The sequence below is a fragment of the Halichoerus grypus genome, chromosome 1 (genome assembly GCF_964656455.1).
Source record: "Halichoerus grypus chromosome 1, mHalGry1.hap1.1, whole genome shotgun sequence".
NCBI classification, from domain to species: Eukaryota; Metazoa; Chordata; class Mammalia; order Carnivora; family Phocidae; genus Halichoerus; species Halichoerus grypus.
The window spans coordinates 140,317,733-140,340,126 of NC_135712.1; the positions used below are offsets into that span (position 1 = coordinate 140,317,733).

Consider the following 22,394-nt stretch of genomic DNA (forward strand, 5'->3'; position numbering starts at 1 on the left):
AATAGTGAAATGGGATATGGTCTGCCTGTTCGTCATGCATATTTTGTAAATTTTTCTACAACTACAGTTCTGTAACAGATACTGAGTTTTAGGGTTCTATATAGACCTTATATTACTTTCGTCCAGTGGCTAATCATAGGGACCAGAAGTAACCAAAGGAAAGTAGGAATGGACAGCCGTCAAAAGTGTTAATAACAAGGCAGTATAGCAGAATAGTGATGAATCAGAATCCTTCCTGATTGTGTCACTTACTAGTTATGTAACCATGGAAATAATTTTCAGTTATTGTGAGGATTATTGCAGGTAAGTAGAGTATGTAGGACACTGCCTCGGATGTGGTAAATGCTCTTTAATGGCTATTGTTAGTAGTAGTAAAGGATTATTTGGAAACAGATGAAGAAAGTACTTACACATGAATTAATTTTACTTACATATTTGATGGAAAATTTCCTAAAATGAATTATTACATTCCTTGACCTGTTAATTTGGCTACTGAAAAATTTTTTTAAAGATTTTATTTATTTGAGAGAGAGAGAGAGACAGCGAGAGAGGGAACACAAGCAGGGGGAGTGGGAGAGTGAGAAGCAGGCTTCCTGCAGAGCAGGGAGCCCAATGCGGGGCTTGATCCGAGGACCCTGGGATCATGACCTGAGCCGAAGGCAGATGCTTAACGACTGAACCACCCAGGCGCCCCAAAAATATTTTAATGATTTCAGGAGCTAATGTAAAAAATTGTCCGAGTACAATAATTTGGTTCCGGGTTGAGCTTTTTTTGTATCAAAACTTGCTTTCCTTTTCCTCCGTGAGCTGTTAATTCTTCACTAGAGCCATGGCAACCAGTTTCCAAGTAAAAAAAAAAAAAAAAAATACATATATATATATATATATACGTATTTTTATATATTTTATATATATATAAAAATATATATATATATATATTTTTATATATATATATATAGTTCTCATTAAAATCACAAACAGAAATTACTACATACTAGGACAAGATTTAACTTTGACCCCAATCCCATAAAATAGATCTGAGTGTTTTTTTTTTTTTTTTTTAAGGACTTAGTTTAACGCAGATAGGATCCTAAGGAACCAATGTGATGTTCAAGTTCCATACTTTACTCAAGTGAACCGCTCAAAGAACTATTTTACTCTTACTTGAAACCCAAAGAAACCACATTTTCCCAGGCCACAGATCAAAAGGAAGATTACTAGAGCAGATAAAAGCAAAGCAAATATAGAAACCTAGAGACCACATACCATAGGAGTAAACAAGCCTATATTCTTCTGTTGGCCTTTTGGTATTGGTACATTTCCTAGAGCACAGGACCTTTTTATTTTTAATGGTGCAAATGCAGAGAAGGCAGTTGCTTTAAAAAGCTGGTAAAATATATAATCTGTGGCTAATTTATAATTTGGATGAGAATCAGAGGAGCCACCTTCAATTTTATGTGGAAAATTCATTTATGTAGATGTCACTTTCCCCACAGGTGCTGGACAGTAGGTTATATAAATATGTTCATTATTCTGTAATGTCAGAAGCTAATCACTTATCACAGCTTTCAGGATATCCATGCCTAGCCACCACACTTGTCTACTTCTCTGACTAGTACAGCTGCCTCAGTTGTTGTCTTGCTTGCTCATTCATACCTCTGGCTGATACTATTTCTATTAAGAAACAGTGCACAGATTTTCTTCCCCTAAAGATTCACCTTGTTGAAGTAGCCTCTCCGCATCAGATTATAGTTTTTGTATGATTTGGTCTCAGGTCTTTAAGTCTGAATTTTCCCCTACTTACTTGGTTTTCTAATTGTCTCACATAGATATGTCCCTGCTCTGCTTAGGAATTAGGTTCCATTTTGGCAGAATCTCCGTTTCCTTTTAGAGAAGATGCAAATTTTATTTTCGCTAATGGGAAATCAAGAGGAAGGAGTAAGTGGCTTTTTGTCCTTACCTGTGTTCTCTTTGTTCTGTTATGTAAATGTGAACTGGGTTATAAAAATCTAAAGATTAAAGAAATTTCCAGGGAAGGCCCTTTGGAGCAAATTTCAAGCAGTGTGAAAGAAGTCAACATAAAATTTTTCAGCTCATGATCTCAGGGTCCTGGGATCCAGCCCCCCATTGTTGGGCTTGGCGCTCAGTGGGAAGTCTGCTTGAGCTTTTCTTTCTCCCCCCCACCCCCCTCAATTAAATCTTTAAAAAAATTTTTTCCATCTCAAAAAGATATCAACTACAGATGGGCCATTCTCATTTCTCTTTGAATCTCACGTACAACGGAGATGATCATAAAGCACACATTTTTAAATTTGTGGCTGGGTAAAAGAGTTTTGGTTAATCTTTACTAGAGTCCTACACATCATTTATTTAGCACTTTACACTGTAAAGAACATACAACCACTGATTTCTAGCATACCTGTTTGATAGCCACCCTCTTGGTCAGATGGAAGAACGTTTTTTCCACTTAAAAGAACTGGTTTAACAAGACAAATGCCTGTTAACATGTATCAAATGAACAACTAACAATTAGTACCTGACCTTGGAATATATAGGCAAGGACAGTATTTCACATTCTCTTCAATTTCAAACAAAAATAATTTATTTTAATTAAACAATTTCTTGGCATTGTTCAAAACATTAATCAAGCCATTATCTCATACTACTTCTTTACAAAGGAAAGTTTCCAACCTTGGTTTAAAAAAAGGCAAACCAGTAAGCTACATTAGAGATTAGATAGAATATATAGCCTATGCAGCCACATGAGAAATAGTTTCTGCTGCTTTGTTATTACACAGGTAGTTGCTTCCTTTAGCTAAAGCCTGGAGTCTTGTATTTGTTTTATGCATATTGGGTTTTGTTCTATTACTTGGCAGGAGATTGTACTCCCTAGAGTCAGCTGTGTTCATTGGTCAGAATAAATTCCAGCATCTGACACCAATTCCATTAATCACAGACAAGCTTGAATAAGTGAGTAAGATAATAGAAAGACAAAAGTATCTGGTGAACAGTGAACACTGTTTATGTATGTATGCTGTTCAGTTAATATAGAAGAGATCTGAGATATTCTTTTGAGTTCAAGGTATTTGAAACTGTCTATCAAAAAGGATAAAGGCCTCCTACATGAAACACTTTATCTCAGGCAAAAGATGTGTAAGCCAACTAATACATTATATTACTAATATGTTAATACCACCACCCTGCAAGAATTTAGATAGATTTCCATGTGAAGCCATCCTTGTTATATCCTTGTTTATAAATGATAGGCCACTTAGAATCAAAAAGTCGGGACATTTCATGATTGTACTATATCAATACAGCACAGAATTTGGCTTACAGAATTATAATTCCTAATTTGGTTAATGAAAAATCACTAGCTCAATGAGTAAAATGTTACATTTCAAAAAAACTAACCATTTATAAGTTGCTCTACATTAACAAGCAGATATAGACTCTTTGAAGAAAATTACTTTATCCAGTTACATACTTAGATTTTCATTATGGACCACTGAAGGCACAGATTTAGACTGAAATCTTTGTGGTACTCTTTCTACTTCTCATTGAATACTATAGAATTATAATAGTTTACACACCACATAGTTTTTCAACTGTTTCATTACTTTTTTCAGTTAGGAGTTGAGGGATGTACAGGACAAAGTTGGCTTCAATGATCAGGTTATTTCAAGTATTAACACTGTGATTAAAAAAAAATTTTTAAGTCTTAAACTTTGAAACACAATAAGCATATGGAGATGGAATAACCTGTAAGAGATAACTACTATTCAACTATAACACTCTTCATCTTTATGCAATATAAAGTCAACAGAAACATAACCTATTCATTTTGCCATTTGCTCTTGTTTGCAACTTAAAGCAACTTACAATTTTTCTCAGATATTAATGGCCTCTTATTTTTATGAATGGATATTTAGGCATTTCACATGCTTTATAAAACCATGTCTAAGAAATTTTAATTCCATTCTTTATGTGAGAGGCTGTTATTTACAATTACTATCAAAGGTAGAACTGTCTCTTTGAAACACCTTAAGTTTATTAATAAGTAGCATATGTCTGATTCTTAGCTGGAACATGGAGCTGGAGGGTGCTCTTTCATACTGGAAAATCAACTACATAATGTGGAACAGTATGTGCAAATGTATATACCGAAGAACTCTGCAAAAGTTTAATCAATCAAAATCTGCTTTCAGTTTGTTAAATAATTTTTGAGAGTGTCACTGAGGGAGATACAGTAACCTCATGACCAGATCATGAATCTCTTCAGAATTAATTCTTATAAAGACAGTTTTGATTATGTTGATCCAAGTAATGCAGTGGTGGCAGGTTGGGTAAAGGCAAAGTTTTATTTTTAGTTTCCCCAAATGCTGTCTCACTTGATTTAGGAGGGCTTGGGAATACCCAAGAATTATCTTCCAGAGAATTTCTGCCATAAGAGTTGTGTTCCTGAAAGTTAGTACCATCATGAAGAATGGATCGCTCATTATCTGTCCATGATTGGAGAATTGCTTTCTCTGATAAAACCTTTATATCTCCTGGTAAAGGGGAAGATGTGGTATGGCAAACAGTTTTGCCATTTGGTGAGAGGGGGGAATGTCTTTTGTATGTTGCAGTAAAATTCGCCAAGTGCAGTTTTGTGCTGTCTCTCCCAAGGTCTTCCATGCATCCTACTGGGGCACAGGCTAAAAAGAAAACACAGGCTAAATGTCAGTTGTCAAGGCATTTGTGATCATAAAATATGTAACATTTCATTAATTTAGTTACATCTAGAACTGGAAATAAAATTAACATTTCTAAGTTAGTGTGATCACTGGGGCACTGTGACTTGACGACAGATGAAAAATGATCTGAGTTCTAATCCTGGATCACTATTACTGACATTGTGACTTTACTTTAAAATCACTTAATTACTTCCAGGTGTCACTTCTCTTGTCTGCAAAACTGACATAGTAATCTCGCCCTGCCTATTTCACAGAATTATTAATGAAGATGAATTCCATAGTTTAAGAAGTTGGAAACCAATAAAATTAAAATACAGGAAGGATCCCCTTCTTGGGCTAGAAAAGGTTTGTAGACTGTTTACCTGTCAGTGGAAACTAAGCTGTTCTAAAGTAATGTTAAATATAATATCCTTTGCTTATTCAAATCTTTTTTCCATAAGTGCTTTAAAAGTAAATTTTTTCAGAAATAATTATATTGTGAATTGATGAGGCCTAAATGAAGTTTTAATATATATCCAAAGGCTTTTATGGATAAAAGTTTGAATAAAATTTATAAAATAATGATTTTGGTTTTTAATTGCTAAAATAATTCTGTTTCTTAAATAAACACACATTTCTGCTATGGTTACGGTAATAGGTCAAGGAAAAGAATGTGTTTAGTACACACATTATGGCTTAGAAAACAAACTGCTTTAAAGCTGTTATTTAGTGATAGCCAGCATAATGGTAGTATGAGCTTATGAACTTCGACTTCTCTTCCCCTTCCAATTCAACCAACTCGGACAGAATGCTAGGAATTAGAACAAAGACTTCAATCTATAATTTTGTAAGAAACTGAACCACATTATAAAATAAGCTCATTCCCTTTTTTTCTTGGGAAGAGGGATAGGAGTAGAGGAGACATAGAAGTAATGGTGCTCAACTTCTGGACAAGAGTGATCTGTAGGTTAGGAAAAAAGGTGATTTAGTCTTCTCTATTCCTCAAAGCACTGAGTTCTACAGTAAGGAGTGAGCCTGCCACTGTTGTAGTGTGCTAGAAAATTTATGGTCTGATACACCAAAAGACTCATCCTTCAGCTCAGAAGGGACACAAGAATGAGTCATTTTCAAATACGGAAAGAGCATTTCTCTTATATTATTCTTTGGAAATTATATTTATTATACAAACAAAGAGCCTCACTGAAAACTCCCTACATAATCATTCTGCGTTCCTTTTAAAAGAACATACATTGCCTCATATGTAACCCTGCCCTTGAAAAACTCAAGGGCAAAATGAACCATAAATTAAGTTGGAGCCTGCCAGGGCACCATATTAGTTTGCCTGATTCATAAATAACTCCCACGAAACTGAAAGGAGTTTTGACTTCAGTTTTCCTTTTTCCCTCCTAGTAAATACTCCTGAGGAGATTTATAAAATACTCTTGTGCCCTCTTTAGGCGTAATACAAGGTGCATATAATTTTAAATTAGGTGGTGGTGATTATTTTTTATAAAAAGTCACATCTCATTCCTTTAAAATAAACTTAGGGCATTCAAATTTACAACTTTTCAAAAATATCCCTATTATGTAATAAGAAGTGCAAATGCACTGATTTTTCTGAGGTATAAAAATAGCTTTGGTGAAGTAGCCACTACTCCGTTAGCCCAAAACTCAAAAAGTTTAGTGAGCCAAGCAGTTACATATGAAAAGCAAATCAATGAAAATTTTCACTTCATTGAAAGGGATGAGGTGATAATACCTAGTCTCCATTCTAAACAATCTATCCTTTACAGAAAGAAAAGTTTACCAAATGAAAAGAACCCAATGAATTCATCAAAGTAATTTTTTTCAAAACAATTTAAAGAGCTAGGTCTTTGATATGTTCTGTAGCAATAGCTTTTGGTGTCTTGGTCTCTTTTTTTTTTAATATAAGAAGGAGTTGTGGTAAAAGGTCAACTAGAGCTAACTTAACACCTCAGCCTTATACACATAAGCAACACTTGGCTGAGAAAAAAAGCCACAAGGGGAAAAGAATACAGTACTGAAGAAAAAACACATCAGCAACACCTTTATGTGTGAAGTTGACCAGTATGAGAATGAAGCCAAAGCAGAGAATAGGTAGGCTGTGAACATACTATATATACTTTGGCTTATCAAAATCATCTGATGAAATTTCGATAAGAAACGATAGCCAGTTGCTCTTCAAGCTGTTTGGCTGGAATCAGTGGTTTCCAGCAAACATTAACTTGCCTTTCTTGATTGTAGTTGGGGTTTTCAGTTTTCTTAGTAGTTCAGCTTGTACTTGAGTCACCAAATGTAAATTAGACATTTCTCTCTTCAGTTCCCAGTATGCATTTTGCATATTATCACTGAAATACAGTTTTTTTAAAAAAAGTTAATGGTTATAATTTTCTTTATAGACAGAAAGGAGTGACTTTAAAATAGAAATGAGCATATCTGCATTTCTGCTCCAATTAGTTTTGAGATGATATAAATTAAAACTTCCTCATTAAATAACAAATACAATTAGGGCATTAAAACAAGTAAAAGGATCTTATTCACAATAATATTGACCTAATTTCTAGCCATTAATTGAACTATATTAAACAGAAGGGTATTACAAAAATTATTACAGTGAAGTTTCTTATTATAGCCTATCATGTGCTGTGCTGTGACTATAAAAGTAAGGGGTATGGCCTTCATTTACAAATCTGATAAAAAATAAAGTGACATTTATTCATGTACAGAGTTTTAATTTGTATTTATCTCTTGATTATTTGGTTTTGACGTTGTGAATTGAAATGTATCAACTGAATATATACCCAAATCCACATTAAAATTTAGGTTTCATGCATTTCATTCTTTTATGTTTGACTGGGCTGTCTCATATTGTTGGTTCTAAACCAATGTGACATGACAGCACAAGACAAGAAGAGCCAGATGATTTCCTGGTAAGGGAAAAGAAGCGAGAGAGGATTATATGAAACAAATTTTAAACTTCATAAATGCCAGTCATTTTCATAATTTGACAAGTTATAAGTTATTTTAAACCTAATTTGCAAAAGTTTCATTCTCCCATTAAACATGGATATTCATGATTTTTTTTTGGTTTTTAATTGCTAACTAAATAAACTGAAATCTTCTATATTCTTACTTTGCTATACAAGAATATGTAAAATATTCAGTATAAAAACAACTGATCTCATAGCATTCAAATGACCGTTACTGCCTCTTAAAGATATTGGCGTAAATTTAATAAGTAAATCAAGTTAGAAAAGATGTCAGTTTTTATCTAGCTATACACAAAAACCTTTGAACAAACCAAGGGGTAATACTCTTGATATCTAAATCTAATATCCTATTTGAATTACAATGCAACAGACCTACTCAAAAACCATCATTCTGAATGTAAGCTTATATACGTTTTTTTTGGTCAAGATATTTCTATTCCACTCAGACTACAATTCTTTCACTAGAAGCAGAATATACTGCTTTCAGGAAAAATCCACATGTTTTAGTCTATTGTAAATGTCATTTGTCAAACAGTAGTCTATTAAAAATCACAGGGCTTTTTGCAGGTTTTTGATAAGTGTGAAATAATTACTTCACAAAAATTAGTTAACCACTTCCACTTCACCAGTAAACATCTGAGATGTATGCTACAATGAATGTTTCACATAGGAACCTGTCTTAAGTGTGAAGAGTTGTTGGTTCCTTGTTGCAATTGTGGGTATTTGGTATGCTTTCCAAAGAGTTACATTATATAGCAGTAAGGGTAAGTGCTGTATATGTGCTAATTCATGCAGACAGTCATGATATGAATAATACAGTTTAAAAATAGTGCTTAATTATTGGCATGAGATGGTAAATCAGTACCTGACTTTGAGAAAAGAAAAGCAAATACCCAAGACTATGTTTGGATCCTAGAATATCAAACACATTTAATCATTCAAAATAGCTAAGCATGTAAAATAAAAACAATTATAAGAGAAGTGTTAAAGCAGTGTCTAACACACATTTTCCAATTCAATTTAGTGAACACTGCTTATATACTAGGTTAAACTAAAAACTAGGTCACCAAGTTTAACATACATCTAAGTCTTTTTCTTTTGCCCTTAATGTCACCTGATTAAAAACTACAGCTTAAAAAAAAAAAAAAAATTACTAAGTATAAGCTCTCCCCCTTGTGGATAACAAAGTAATAACAGTCACTTTAAAGTGCTACAGTCTTCAAAGTATGTTAAAAAAAATTAATTCTATTTGAACAAAGTACTTAAACATTACTTAAGTGAGATTGGAAAAGGCAAATTGTCATCCACAAATCTTCAGCAGAGTTCCAGTTAACCTTCACTTACCTAGATATTTTTGAAATTGTACAGGCTGGCTGTGCCCCCTCCCCCAACCAACCAGGAGTATGAATTTAGTTAAGTTTTGCTTTAAATGACACAGGTGCATATATATGTAGGTGTGTGTGTGTGTATTACATATTACATTCATATATATATGTGTGTGTGTGTGTGTGTGTGTGTGTGTATATATATATATGAAATTATAAAACGAGCACTGAGATGTAACACTAAAAAGCATCCCAAATGAGAACCCTACAAAATAAAATAGACGAAACAAAAAAATGATGGGTGAAATGCCTAACATAATAAATGCTCAACCATGTTCTCGCACCAACTTGGCAAGCTGGGTAACCACATTTTCCGCGTGAGGAAACAGGTTCAGGAGAACTTACTCCATACTCTTTTTTATTTTATTTTTTATTTTTTATTTTTATTTATTTATTTATTTATTTTATTTATTATTTATTTATTTATTTTTTCTTACTCCATACTCTTAATATGTTGCTGATCAAAGCCATCTTTTAATTATCCCCAGTCTAAGGACTGCCTGCTGCCTTTTTGGGGTAACATTTTTCATATCATTATTACCATCATCTTCATCACACATTTACCAAGCACCTCCAATATGCTGGCTGCCAACAAAACCTTCTTAACCTCAAATTTCAACCCTCTAAATTTTAAATGTAACGTACCTCCTTCTTGAGATGTGAATAAGCAGATTTCATGTCCTGCTTACAAAGTCAAATTGTGTAAAAGCCCAGTTTTCTTAATTGACACTATACATTCAAGACTCTTCAATAGTGAAATGAGTATTCCTTGTCTAAGAAAAATCTAATTTTTTACTTCACCCATTTGTGTTTTTCTTTAGCTTCTGAAAATTTACTATTACATTCCCCAGAGGAACAAAAATCAAAGTATGATATCTTACCCAAGAGCTAAAGATTTAGAAATGTCTATTTTGACAACTGTGATTCCCCACAACCAAGAGTCTTTTAGACATTTTTGATTGTGAGGCCCAGCAAGGAATCATTTTACACTGCAACCCAGAGAAAACAAGTTATGAGAAACCATACTTACCCCCTTATTATGTTTAATACAATCTGGTATGTTCTATTCTGTTGTATTCAATATTTGTATAAAATACTTATCTCAACACACAAAGTTTCATGACCACTAAGGGTTCCACAGCACAGTCTGAAAAACACTAACCTAATCCATATTTCCTAAAGATTTACATTTTAAGAAGCTCACAGTGTAAGTTTACTCCGTACCTAGATACGTTTAAGAACAACAACCTAAAGCTAACACCAAATCGAACACTGGCAGGAAACAGGCCAAATTTCTGATTGGGCTGTTGTTAAATGATGTTGTACACAGTAAGTACCATATAAAAGGCCTCCAGTAACTAAAGGTTCACTCTATATGAGGTACCTCATTTGCCTGGCAATATAATGGAGGAAATACAAAAAAAAAAGTTTTCCCAAAAAGGGTGTTTTACAAATAAATGAAAAATAATCCGAGACGCCTGGGTGGTTCAGTCGGTTAAGCGTCTGCCTTTGGCTCAGGTCATCCTGGGATCGAGCCCCGCATCAGGCTCCCTGCTCAGCAGGAGACTCTGCTTCTCCCCCTCCCTGTGCCCCTATCCGCTCATGCTCTCTCTCTCTCTCTCTCTTGCTCACTCTCTCTCAAATAAATAAAATCTTAAAAAAAAAAAATCCTTAAAAATATATAAACTTGTACTTAAAGGTTTTGTGGAAACACTCCTATGTACCTTTTTGCTAATGTAGTAAACTTACATCTGAATTGTTCCACTTAAAAGTGATGACGTAACTTAAAAATACAGGACTATAAACTGGGAATAGGTATAAATGGTAAGGTGAAGGAAAAACAAGATAAAGTGCAGCTAGGAATGAGGCTAACATAAAAATGCGTGATAAAAAGTTTACCAAGGAATAAACTACAAATTTGGTTATTAGTTTTCTAGTTACTAACCAGAAAAGGGAAACCTAATTAGTTTTGCAATTCATATTGTTTACGTAAAATAAATGCGAACCAACCTATATAAAACCATAAATATACTTTGAGCACTAGCGAGCCATTAGGACATGCTTTAATTATACAGTTCTTTTAGCAGACAAGTAACTCTCAGAGTGGAGAACTTAAGGCAAATCTTTCTAAAAACTGTTTCTCTCAGCTAATACTCTGAGTTAATACTAAGCTTTAGAGAATTCAAAACTGCACTTTGAAGCCAAAATTACATAGACTTGGGCAGCCTCAAAAACTAGACTCATCTCCTTGTACCTTTATCCTCTTAAATCCTGGTGTAGAGATCCCTCACTATCTTGTTAGTTATATGATGTCTTTAAAGACATCTGGGGGGAGAGGCAGCTTTTTGAGTTATTCTCAGTAGAATTATGTAAAACTTCCCATGAATGGAAGCAGAAGTCTCATTCTGTATCACGTATCCCTAATACACAATATACATAGCCCTTTCATTTGACGTACTCTGATTCTAACATATTTCTCTGTTCCCTGCTTCTATCCAAAAATGGTTTGAAGAGGCTTATAAACTGATAAATACAACAAAATGAGGGGAAAAAACCTGGGTTGACAAGAGAAAAGATAATTTTGATAAAGAAAACTTGCAGAAATATGGGGTGCCTGGGTGGCTAGGTTGGTTATGCATCCAACTCGGTTTCGGCTCAGGTCATGATCTCATGGTGGTGAGACAGAGGCCCTGTGTCGGGATCCATGCTCAGTGGGAAGTCTGCTTCCCCTCTCCCTCTGCCCCTCCCCTGAGCATGACACATGTCTTTCTCTCTAAGATAAATAAATATATCTTAAACACAACTTTCAGAAATAATTTACATGGACACTGACCTAGACACACTGTTTAAAAAGGAAAAACTTCCTTGCTGGTAAAGTTAGATGCAACTTGAAGGCATAACAGAAGAACTGTTCAAATGACAGAGTTTAATAGTTGCAAGAGAGATGTGTTATGACCCACAAGGCCTAAATATGCTGGTCCCTTATAGGAAGTTTGACTACCCCCTGGATCTAGAAGATTGGCTGCAATCTTCAAATTGTTTGCCCTAGTTGCTCATTTCTCTCAATTAGGTTTTTTGATAGGAATAGGAAGGAGCCATTTCACATTATTTACTTTAGACTAGTAAACTTTAGAAGCCAAATGATCCAACAATGAAGTCAACTCACTATTTTTCATTGGATGAAAGAATCCATATACAGAAGGGATGTAAAATAAGATAATTTGAAACAGTACATGTTACTTAAATAAAAATGACATCTATTTAAGAGAAAAAGGGTTAAAGTAATATACATGAAGTCTTATAGCTACTTTTGTTTTTACCCTAGGAGGACAGTTCTCTTAAAATTCATGTTATACCAAAGACTAAGGTGGTCCAAGTTTGCCCTTAGGACAAGGTGGTATTACTGTATATGGAAATGTATAATTCTTCATGCAAAATCAGAATTACAGAATACTTTCTACACAGCTAGCTCCCTAAAGCCCTGTCTAAAATATTGAGGCCTCACAATATATACCATTCTACTAAAGTTCAAGCCAACTGTTGAAGAGCACTTAAATGTTTTTTATAAATCCACTGTGGTCAGAGATTACATGCAGTACCCAAATAGTATCCATTTGCTTTTAAGGTTAAATCATAACAGAAATCTAGGTAAGCTATACAAAGTGGCCTACAGAAGAATATGCTATTTCTGAATGTTGAAGAATGTTCATACCTTGAAATGCTCAGTCTTTGGAGATCACTGCTCTTCAGATTGTCTTCCTGAGATGGATCCTATTATTTGTTTAAAAAGAAAAAAAATTTAAAGTTGTAATTGTTAAGTATAGATCTGTTTCCCAACTAGTGCCTTATGATGTGGAAATTTCACATATACAGGGGCCCATGGTTACAAAATATTGGGAAACACTGTTCAACTTAAATAGGTTCCTACACTTTAGGACTTCTCAGAACCTTTGGTACATATAACAGCACACTGTGAATCACTAAATGGGCTATTATTAGGTACCTGAGACCTCTACACCAACTCCATTTTAAAGATCCAGTGTTTTCTAAATTTCGTTGGCCCTAGTGTCTTTTTTTTCCAAAGGATCAACTTTTCTGAATATAAATGACTGGAATACTGGGGGAAAGTTTAAAAGGGCCGTAAGTGGAACTGACTCTCATTATCTCATTGATCTCATTAATACCAAACAGTAATCTACTGAGTAAAACCCCCCCCAGAAAAAAACCCACCTCATTATTATATCCATGTAGGGATGCTATTTCACACTTTAAAAGATGTTATAAAATGTTTCACAGAAAATACCACCTCAAAAATATTTGTAAATATGGCTATAGTAGATATGAGATTAATAAAGTGAACATAATTTTTTCTCCCTGACTTGCTCTCTGATTCCCACATCCAAGGGGACTCTGATCAGCAATACCTTTGAACAAAATTTAAAAGTATACATCTCACAACATCAAGATTTCAACTTGGAACCTCTGATAAGTTTATTTTAAAAGCATTCCACTCTTCCTTTTCCTGGTTCATTTCTTTATCTTAGTTGTGAGCATTTTTAAATTTTAAATCCCTCCCTCACCCTGTCAAAGAAGTTCCTATGAAGGTTGAGAACGAAGTCTTAAATTTTATTATTTATTTATTTAAAGATTTTATTTATTTGACAGAGACAGCGAGAGCAGGAACATAAGCAGGGGGAGTGGGAGAGGGAGAAGTAGGCTTCCCACTGAGCAGGGATCCTGATGCAGGGCTCGATCCCAGGACCCTGGGATCATGACCCGAGCCAAAGGCAGACGCTTAACAACTGAGCCACCCAGGCACCCCTTAAATTTTTTTAAAACAATTCCTCTTTTATTAAACTCTTGTATCTTAGTCTTTCAAATGCCATTTCAGCAGTAAATGAAAAATTTCTAAAGTTTCTTCTACCTTCAAATGTCTCTATGATTTATGATAGATGAATTAAACTAAAAGCAAATCCCCTAGCACCATCTAGTGGGAAAGAGTAACTAATAAGAACTGAACTGTAAAACACACACCCTCTTAACAGTACTGCTTTTCTGGATTACCTTAAGTTTTTTTGACACACACTGACTTACTGAATACACTATATACTAGGCATTGTGCTAAATGTGTTACATGTCATCTAACCTTTATGGAAAAAACAGATATTTAAAAGTCTACTTTAAAGAAAACAAGTTCAGAAGAAGTAAATGATATTCCTAATGTTACACAGTTAATAAGCAACACCATAATTATAAGCCAAATTTTTTACAGTTCCATGGTACTGCTACCTACTCTATAAGGAAATATCCATTACGTAAAAAGCTATCATTTTCCTTTCAAGGAAAATCTATTTACTGACAATTATAATTCAGAGCTTCCAGGTACAGATCTTTCTTGCAATCACATCTTTAAAAAAAAAAAAAGCCTCTAGGGGCACCTGGGTGGCTCAGTCAGTTAAGCATCTGCCTTTAGCTCAGGTCATGATCAGGGCCTAGGACTGAGCACCACGTTGGGCTCTCTGTTCAGCAGGTAGTCTGCTTCTCCCTCTGCCCTTCCCCCTGTCTCGTGCTCTCTCTCAATTACATAAAATCTTTAGAGGTCTTTTTTTTTTTTAAAGAAGATGGCAGAGGAGAAGGATCCTATGCTCACCTCATTCCACAGATACAACCAGATAACATCCACATCAGTGTCAATAACCCAGAGAACTGGCAGAACAGACGCTCCACAGCAAAAAGCAAAGAGGAGACCATACTGAAGAGGCAGGAATAGCAGGCAGGAGCTAAACACACCCACCCAAAGGACTGTCTGCAGAAGAAGGGACACCACTGGCACAGAGAAGGAAGAAAAACAGACCCTCACACTACGCACACCCCAGGTATGGGGAACACATACAGGGAAAACGAATCCCTGTAACATTTGGCTTTGAAAACCCAGAGGGGCCTAATTACCCCACAAGAAAAAGAGAAAGAAAGGAGGCAGAAAAGCTGAAGAAGAGCTGAAAACTTCCCAAATCTGGGGGAAGAAACAGAAATCCAGATACAGTAGGCACAGAAAGCCCCCCCATCCCAAGAGGTCCACAGCAAGACACATAGTAACTAAAACAGCAAAAAGTAGTGACAAAGATAAATTTTAAAAGCAGTAAGAGAAAACATATACAAGAAATACCCAGGATTATAAGAGAATATTATGAAAAATAATATGCCAACAAACTGAAGAAATGGAGAAATTCTTACAAATATATAATCTCCCAAAACAGAATCAGGAAGAAATAGAAAATTTGAACAGACCAACTACCAGCAATGAAACTGCATAATTAATCAAAAAATTACCAACAAACAGAAGTCCAGGACCAGATGGCTTCACAGGCAAATTATACCAAACATTTAAAGAAGAATTAATACCTATTCCTCTCAAACTATTCCAAAAATTCGAAGAGAAAGGAAAGCTTCCAAATTCATTATACAAGGCCAGCATTACCCTGATACCAAAACCAGATAAAGATACTACAAAAAAAGGGAACTACAGGGGCGCCTGGGTGGCTCAGTCATTAAGTGTCTGCCTTCGGCTCAGGTCATGATCCCAGGGTCCTGGGATCGAGCCCCGCATCTGGCTCCCTGCTCAGCAGGAGGCCTGCTTCTCCCTCTCCCACTCTCCCTGCTTGTGTTCCTGCTCTCGCTGTGTCTCTCTCTGTCAAATAAATAAGTAAAATCTTTAAAAAAAAAAAAAAAAAAAGGGAACTACAGGCCAATATTGCTGATGAACATAGCTGCAAAAATCCTCAACAAAATACCAGCAAACCAAATCCAACAATACATTAAAAAAAATATCATTCACCATGATCAAGCAGAATTTATTCCTGGGAAGCAAGGATGGTTCCATATTCCCAAATCAATCAACGTGATACATCACATGAACAGGAGAAAGGATAAAAACCATATGATCATTCCAATAGATGCAGAAAAAGCATTTGACAAAACTCAGTATCTGTTCATGATAAAAACCCTCAACAAAGTAAGTACAGAAGATACATGCCACAACATTATAAAGGCCTTTTATGAAAAACTCATAGCTAACATAATACTCAAGAGGAAAAAATGGAGAGCTTTCCCCCTAAGGTCAGGAACAAGACAAGAATGTCCACTCTCACCACTTTTATTCAACACGGTACTGGAAATGGCAGCCACAGCAATCAGACAAGAAAAAGAAAAGGCATTCAAATTGGTAAGGAAGAAGCAAAACTTATCACTACTTGCAGATGACGGAATACTATATGTAGAAAACCTGAAAAGACTCCACCAAAAATCTACTAAAACCGATAAATGAATTCAGTAAGGTTGCAGGACACAAAATCAATATATAGAAATCTGTTGCATTTCTATACACTAATAATGAAGTAGCAGGAAGAAATTAGGGAAACAATCCCATTTACAACTACATCAAAAATAATAAAATACCTAGGAATAAACTTAACCAAGTAAGTGAAATACCTGTACTCTGAAAACTATGAAACACTGATGAAAAAAATTGAAGATGACACAAACAAATGGAAAGATACTCCATGCTCACGGATTGGTAGAACAAACTGTTAAAATGTTCATTCTACCCAAAGCCATTTACAGATTTAATGCAATCCCTATCAAAATACCAAGAGTACTTTTCACAGAACTAGATACATTATACTAAAATTTGTATGGAACCACAAAAGACCCTGAATACCCAAAGCAATCTTGAGAAAGAACAAAAAAGCTGGAGACAGCACAATCCCAGATTTCAAGATATACTACAAAGCTGTAGTAATCAAAACAGTACGGTACTGCCACAAAAACAGACAGAATAGAGAACTGAGAAATAAACCCATGGCTACATGGTCAATTAATCTATGAAAAAAGAGGCAAGAATATGCAATGGGGAAAGACAATCTCTTCAACAAATGGTTTTGGGAAAATTGGACAGCTATATGCAAAAGAATGAAACTGCACCACTTTCTTACACCATACACAAAAATAAACTCAAAATGGATTAAAGACCTAAATGTGAGACCTGAAACCATAAAACTAGAAGACAACATAGGCAGTAATCTCTTTGTCATTGGCCTTAGCAACATTGTTTTAGATATGTCTCCTTGGGAAAGGGAAACAAAAGCAAAAATAAACTTCTGGGGCTACACCAAAATAAAAAGCTTCTGCACAGCAAAGGAAATAATCAAAACCAAAAGACAACCTACTGAATGGGAGAAGATACTGACAAATGACATATCTGATAAAGGGTTAGAATTCAAAACATATAAAGAACTTACGCAAGTCAACACTTAAAAAACAATCTAATTAAAAATGGGCAGAGGACTGACTTTCGGGTATTAAAGAGGGCATGTACTGAATGGAGCACTGGGTGTTATACGCAAACAATGAATCATGGAACACTACATCGAAAACTAACGATGTGATGGGCGCCTGGGTGGCTCAGTTGGTTAAGCGACTGCCTTCGGCTCAGGTTGTGATCCTGGAGTCCCGGGATCGAGTCCCACATCGGGCTTCCTGCTCAGCAGGGAGTCTGCTTCTCCCTCTGACCCTCTTCCCTCTCATGCTCTCTGTCTCTCATTGTCTCTCTCACAAATAAATAAAAAAAAAAAAAAAAGAAAACTAACGATGTGATGTATGGTGATTAACATAACATAATAAAAAAAAAAGTGGGCAGAGGACCTAAATAGGCATCTGTTCAAAGAAGATATACAGACAGCCAACAGACACGTGAAAAGATGCTCAACATAACTCATCATGGGGAAAATGCAAATCAAAACTACAATGAGGTATCCACCTGACACCTATCAGAATGGCTAAAATCAAAAAACGCAAGAGACAAGTATTGATGAGGATGAGGAAAAAAAGGAACCCACATGCATGTCGGTGAGAATGCAAACTGGTGTAATCCACTTTATAGTCTGGAAGTTCCTCAAAAAGTTAAAAACAGAATTACCATGAGTGTGTATACACACACACACACACACACACACATACACACACACAAAGGGGACTATTACTCAGCCATAAAAAGAATGGAATCCTGCAATTTGCAACAACATGGATGAATCTAGAGAGTATAATGCAAATAAGCAAAGTAAGCCAGTCAGAGAAAGACCGATACCGTGATTTCACTCACATGTAGAATTTAAAAAATAAATGAACAAAGAAAAAGAAAAACCAAAAAACACACTCTTAACTATAAAGAATGACTAGATGGTTACCAAAGGGGAGGTAGGGGGGATGGGTAAAATAGGTGAAGGAGATTAAGAGTACACTTATCATGATGAGCAGTTAATATAGAATTGCTCCCATCCAAGTACTAACCAGGCCTGACCTGCTGAATCACTATAGTGTACACCTGAAACTAATATAACACTTGTACATGTTAGACTGGAATTAAAATATTTTTAAAAATTAAAATTAAGAAAAACATACATAAACAAACAAGCAAGTACACCAGCCAGCCAGCCAGCTAGCCAGCTTCTCAGGGGCTATGGCACCTAAGCTTATGGGATAGGATGCTGGAAGCCTTTGAAGGAACTGTATGTAACTGCAGAAATTAACTTCAGATGTTAAGTAGGAAAAAAAGTATTTTGCCCTAACAGGAACTGACAATAATCTCTATAGTGTTTCCCCTTTACCAGGTCTGGGGGCTTGAAAACAAGTTCTCATTGTCCAGTTCAGAGGAATTAATTTGGCTAAGGCCAAGGTGGAATGCTATATTATTCTTAATGCCTGGCTGTCAGTCAGGATGTCAGGACAGTTGGGATTCAGGCGCGAGTGTCCTGGCTGGCAATCAGGGAATACGGGAAGTAGTGTCTTTTTAGGTATTGGCATCCCAAAAGAAACCTGGGGTAGGTGACACAGCTCCTCAATGGGGTTAGAATGCTGTGATGGGCAAAACGGTTGAGAAATAATTATCTAACTGGTTAACTTATTTAAAATACATGAATGTATACAATGGCTGTTTGACTCTAGACTACTAAACTTTTCTTACAACAACTATTTTAAACTTTGCATTTGGTACATTGCTCTCACAACTCCTCCTTTTCTCTACCATTTCTTCTTTTTCTCTTCAGCACTGTCATGACATCTAAAAACTTGTATTCAACTTTGTTAGAACCAATGTAAAGTATTAGTGAACAGACTTGGTGAGGACCTGAAAGGCAACGTGTGTTTTAGTGGATGACTTCAGGCTAACCATACTTCAGCAGCTCAGCACGGTTGTTTTTACTTTTTCCCCCCAATTCTTAAAATCTCAGCTATTTGCTGAAAATTGAAGTTGCCCAAAAGTATTGAGACCTTTGAAAATTAGTAGACTCTGTCAAGTTTTTTCTTTTCTTTTTAAGAGTTCTAAAAACTAAGTTGTCTCTTGTGGTGTCTATATTAATCAAATTATTAAATTAAAATGATAAACTTAAAAACTTTACAGAAAAAAATGACTTAAGGAAACTGAAGGAAAGGAGTTTAAAAGGAATAGCTTTAATAAATTAATAAATAAACTAGTAAGCTTTTTTAAAATGAGCTTTTTAAAACAAAATTATATAATTCTGAGATTATGCTAGAAGTATACAGTGTATCATATTTTAGACAAAATGATTAAAAGGGAAGATAAACGTAAATTTTTCAGAGAATGTAACTCTCTAGGTAGTTATAATGTATGTTAACTCCATGATTTAATCTTTAGTTATAAATCCTAGCAATAGCATACACAGAATACTGAATTTCTCAATTTAATAATTCTGTAGTACCGTTTGTTTGGCTTTTTGTAGCTGTATTTTGAGGTCACTACATTCTTTCCTCATCAGTTCCAGCTCTTGTTCCAAACCATGGATCTTCAGGTCACAGCTCAACTTTTCCACCTCCCAGTCTGATGAAGGTGGATTTAAATTCCTCATCACTAAAAAAAGGATGGACATTAACTATTATTTCTGCCTTCTACATCTGTTGTAATTCCATAAAGGTTATACTAGTAAAATGTAGATAATACAAAAACTAATACAAAAGATGCACAACTAACCGTTTTTTAAAAACAGTAATTACTTTCAAAGATCTATGCTAATGAGAATAAGAAACCTACCAATCTTGTTTCAGAATGTATTAATCACCACTACCTCTGATCTTCTGTTTAGGTTAAAGTACAAGTTTGTCATTCTGGAACTTTAAAATATATAACACTAATCAAACACATGCTAAAACTTTTGACAAGTCAATAATATATAAGTCAAGGTTAAGACAGTGATAATTAAATGAAGTGAGGAAACTGAAGCTCATGTCTCTACTCCATCTAGTCCCCTCAGAGTATAAAGTATGATCATCAGGCCTAGAACATGATGTCAAAACAATTTATTCATAAACATCTACTGTAGAAACTCAATACAACTGGATAATGAATTACCTTTGAGTTAGTTCTTTAGTCTATCTAGAAAAAGCCCCAACCAGCTACTGTAAGAGAGCTCATCTCAAACTCCTATCAAAAGGTCTCTCTCAGAGACCTACTCTTCAGCTTGTCTCATCAGAATGTTCAGGGGAACAGGCCAATAGCCATATGTTCCAGAACTAATTATTCACTCCAGCATCTCATCTGCACATTTTAACAATCTTCAGAAATTAAAAAAAAAAAAAAAAAAAAAAGAGTAATTGTAACTACTCCATGACAGTATGTCTAAATAGCGGGCAAAAGTTCAGTAGAAAGGAAAAGCTAGGACATACCAGCAGGCAAGACGTTTTGACAAGGATGGAGTTCTACTCCTTTCTTCATCTACTTCATCACAAACTAGCCCTGAATAAAAACCATCAAATTTTCTCTAGGAAAAGTGCAACTTATATCTAAGGAAAAGTTAAAGCAGTTGATATTTTGGTGAAAGCAGATCAGAGAAATTAATGTAAGCCTAAAATTATAAAATAAGGCCTTAGCATACAGATACAGAAAACTGATAATGGATATAACACATAAATGGAAAATTATATTGATTCCATTATAATATTTGTAACAAGTAAGTGGCATACCCTGCTGAGTTTCCACCTCTGTCCTTAGCTGGAGGAGTTCTACTTCTTTAGATTGTAGCTGTTCATTCAATACTTTCAAAGATTCAGAGTTGTCTTTATTCTAGTTAAGTAGGGAAAATGCCAAATTACATTCAATAAAATCTATAGGTTGATATATATTAATTTTCAGGTAGATGAAAAAAACAGATTTAGGCCTTTAAAAACCAAGGTGGGAAAATGAACCCAGTTTTTCACTAATCTCTTTTTTCTTTTTCAAACTTAGGACATACTATTCACTGGCTTTTTTTCTTTTAAAAACACATTGACAAATTCTACCATGTCATGATTTTTCAAAATAAGTTAGTGGTGTTAGATATACTTAATTCCTAAACATCATTACATACTATATATTTATTTTGTACAGAAATAAGTTATAAATATCGCCATTAAAAATTCCTATTTTTGCCTTAAGGATGTATATTTTTAATTTTTTATTTAATAAATGTAAGTATTTCTCTTACTTCTAATTTTAAACTTCCTGAAGAAGAAAACTCATTTGCAATACATAGAGATTGTTTTCAAACCAACTTACCATTTTATCCAATTTGCTTTTCAAATTATCTCTATCAATGCAAACCTCTCGATATGCATGATAGGCTTTATTTACTTGTTCACGTCCCACAGAACTTGTTTCTTCATCTAATCGAGCTCCTATAAGCTAATGGTATAAAATTAGAAGGGAAAGCTTAAAGAAAGTATTCTACAAAACAAACAAAACAAAAAAGAAGCCAGTCTTCTGATGGCTCCACACCTTACTTTTCTTTGTAATGCAGGGATAAAGCCTGGAGTATAATTAGGTAAACATTTCACTTCCAACAAGTAAGCCTTCCTGATTAAGAAAGCAAAAAAGTACAGGTAAATATTTTTAAAGTCTTCTATTTTATGCTTTTAATCAGTATTTTTTGTTATAACATATATTAATTCATCATACTAAAACAGTACATCATTCTTTTATAATACTTAGGTGTTTTCCAAGCCAGTAGTATTTCATTTCCACCATTAGAAAAAATGACAAGTTAAGGTATACTTGACTTTTTAAAGAATAAATGTGGTAGTTCATTAAATACTATATTATTCCAGAATAGAAATTATAGGCTTGTTGGTCACAAAGTACAGAAATATTGCCAATGTTAGCTATACCAAATCACATTTTTCTACTTAATTTTAAAATGAGCATAACTACAAGCTCCAAAATGTTAACCTTTTCTCACTCT

General features: G+C 34.7%; 1 protein-coding gene across 1 annotated transcript in view; it reads right to left on the reverse strand.

The window, feature by feature from the left end:
• Positions 1-331: 331 nt before the first annotated feature.
• AZI2 (5-azacytidine induced 2) overlaps positions 332-22,394 on the reverse strand; it is a 43,273-nt gene continuing 21,210 nt past the window's right edge. The window contains exons 3-8 of the mRNA XM_036093023.2: positions 21,713-21,838; positions 21,142-21,241; positions 19,884-20,032; positions 12,824-12,882; positions 6,966-7,084; positions 332-4,697 (exon numbers count right to left, since the gene is read on the reverse strand). Coding sequence (XP_035948916.1) covers positions 4,285-4,697; positions 6,966-7,084; positions 12,824-12,882; positions 19,884-20,032; positions 21,142-21,241; positions 21,713-21,838 — 966 coding nt within the window. The 3' untranslated portion in view covers positions 332-4,284. The remainder of the gene's footprint in view (positions 4,698-6,965; positions 7,085-12,823; positions 12,883-19,883; positions 20,033-21,141; positions 21,242-21,712; positions 21,839-22,394) is intronic.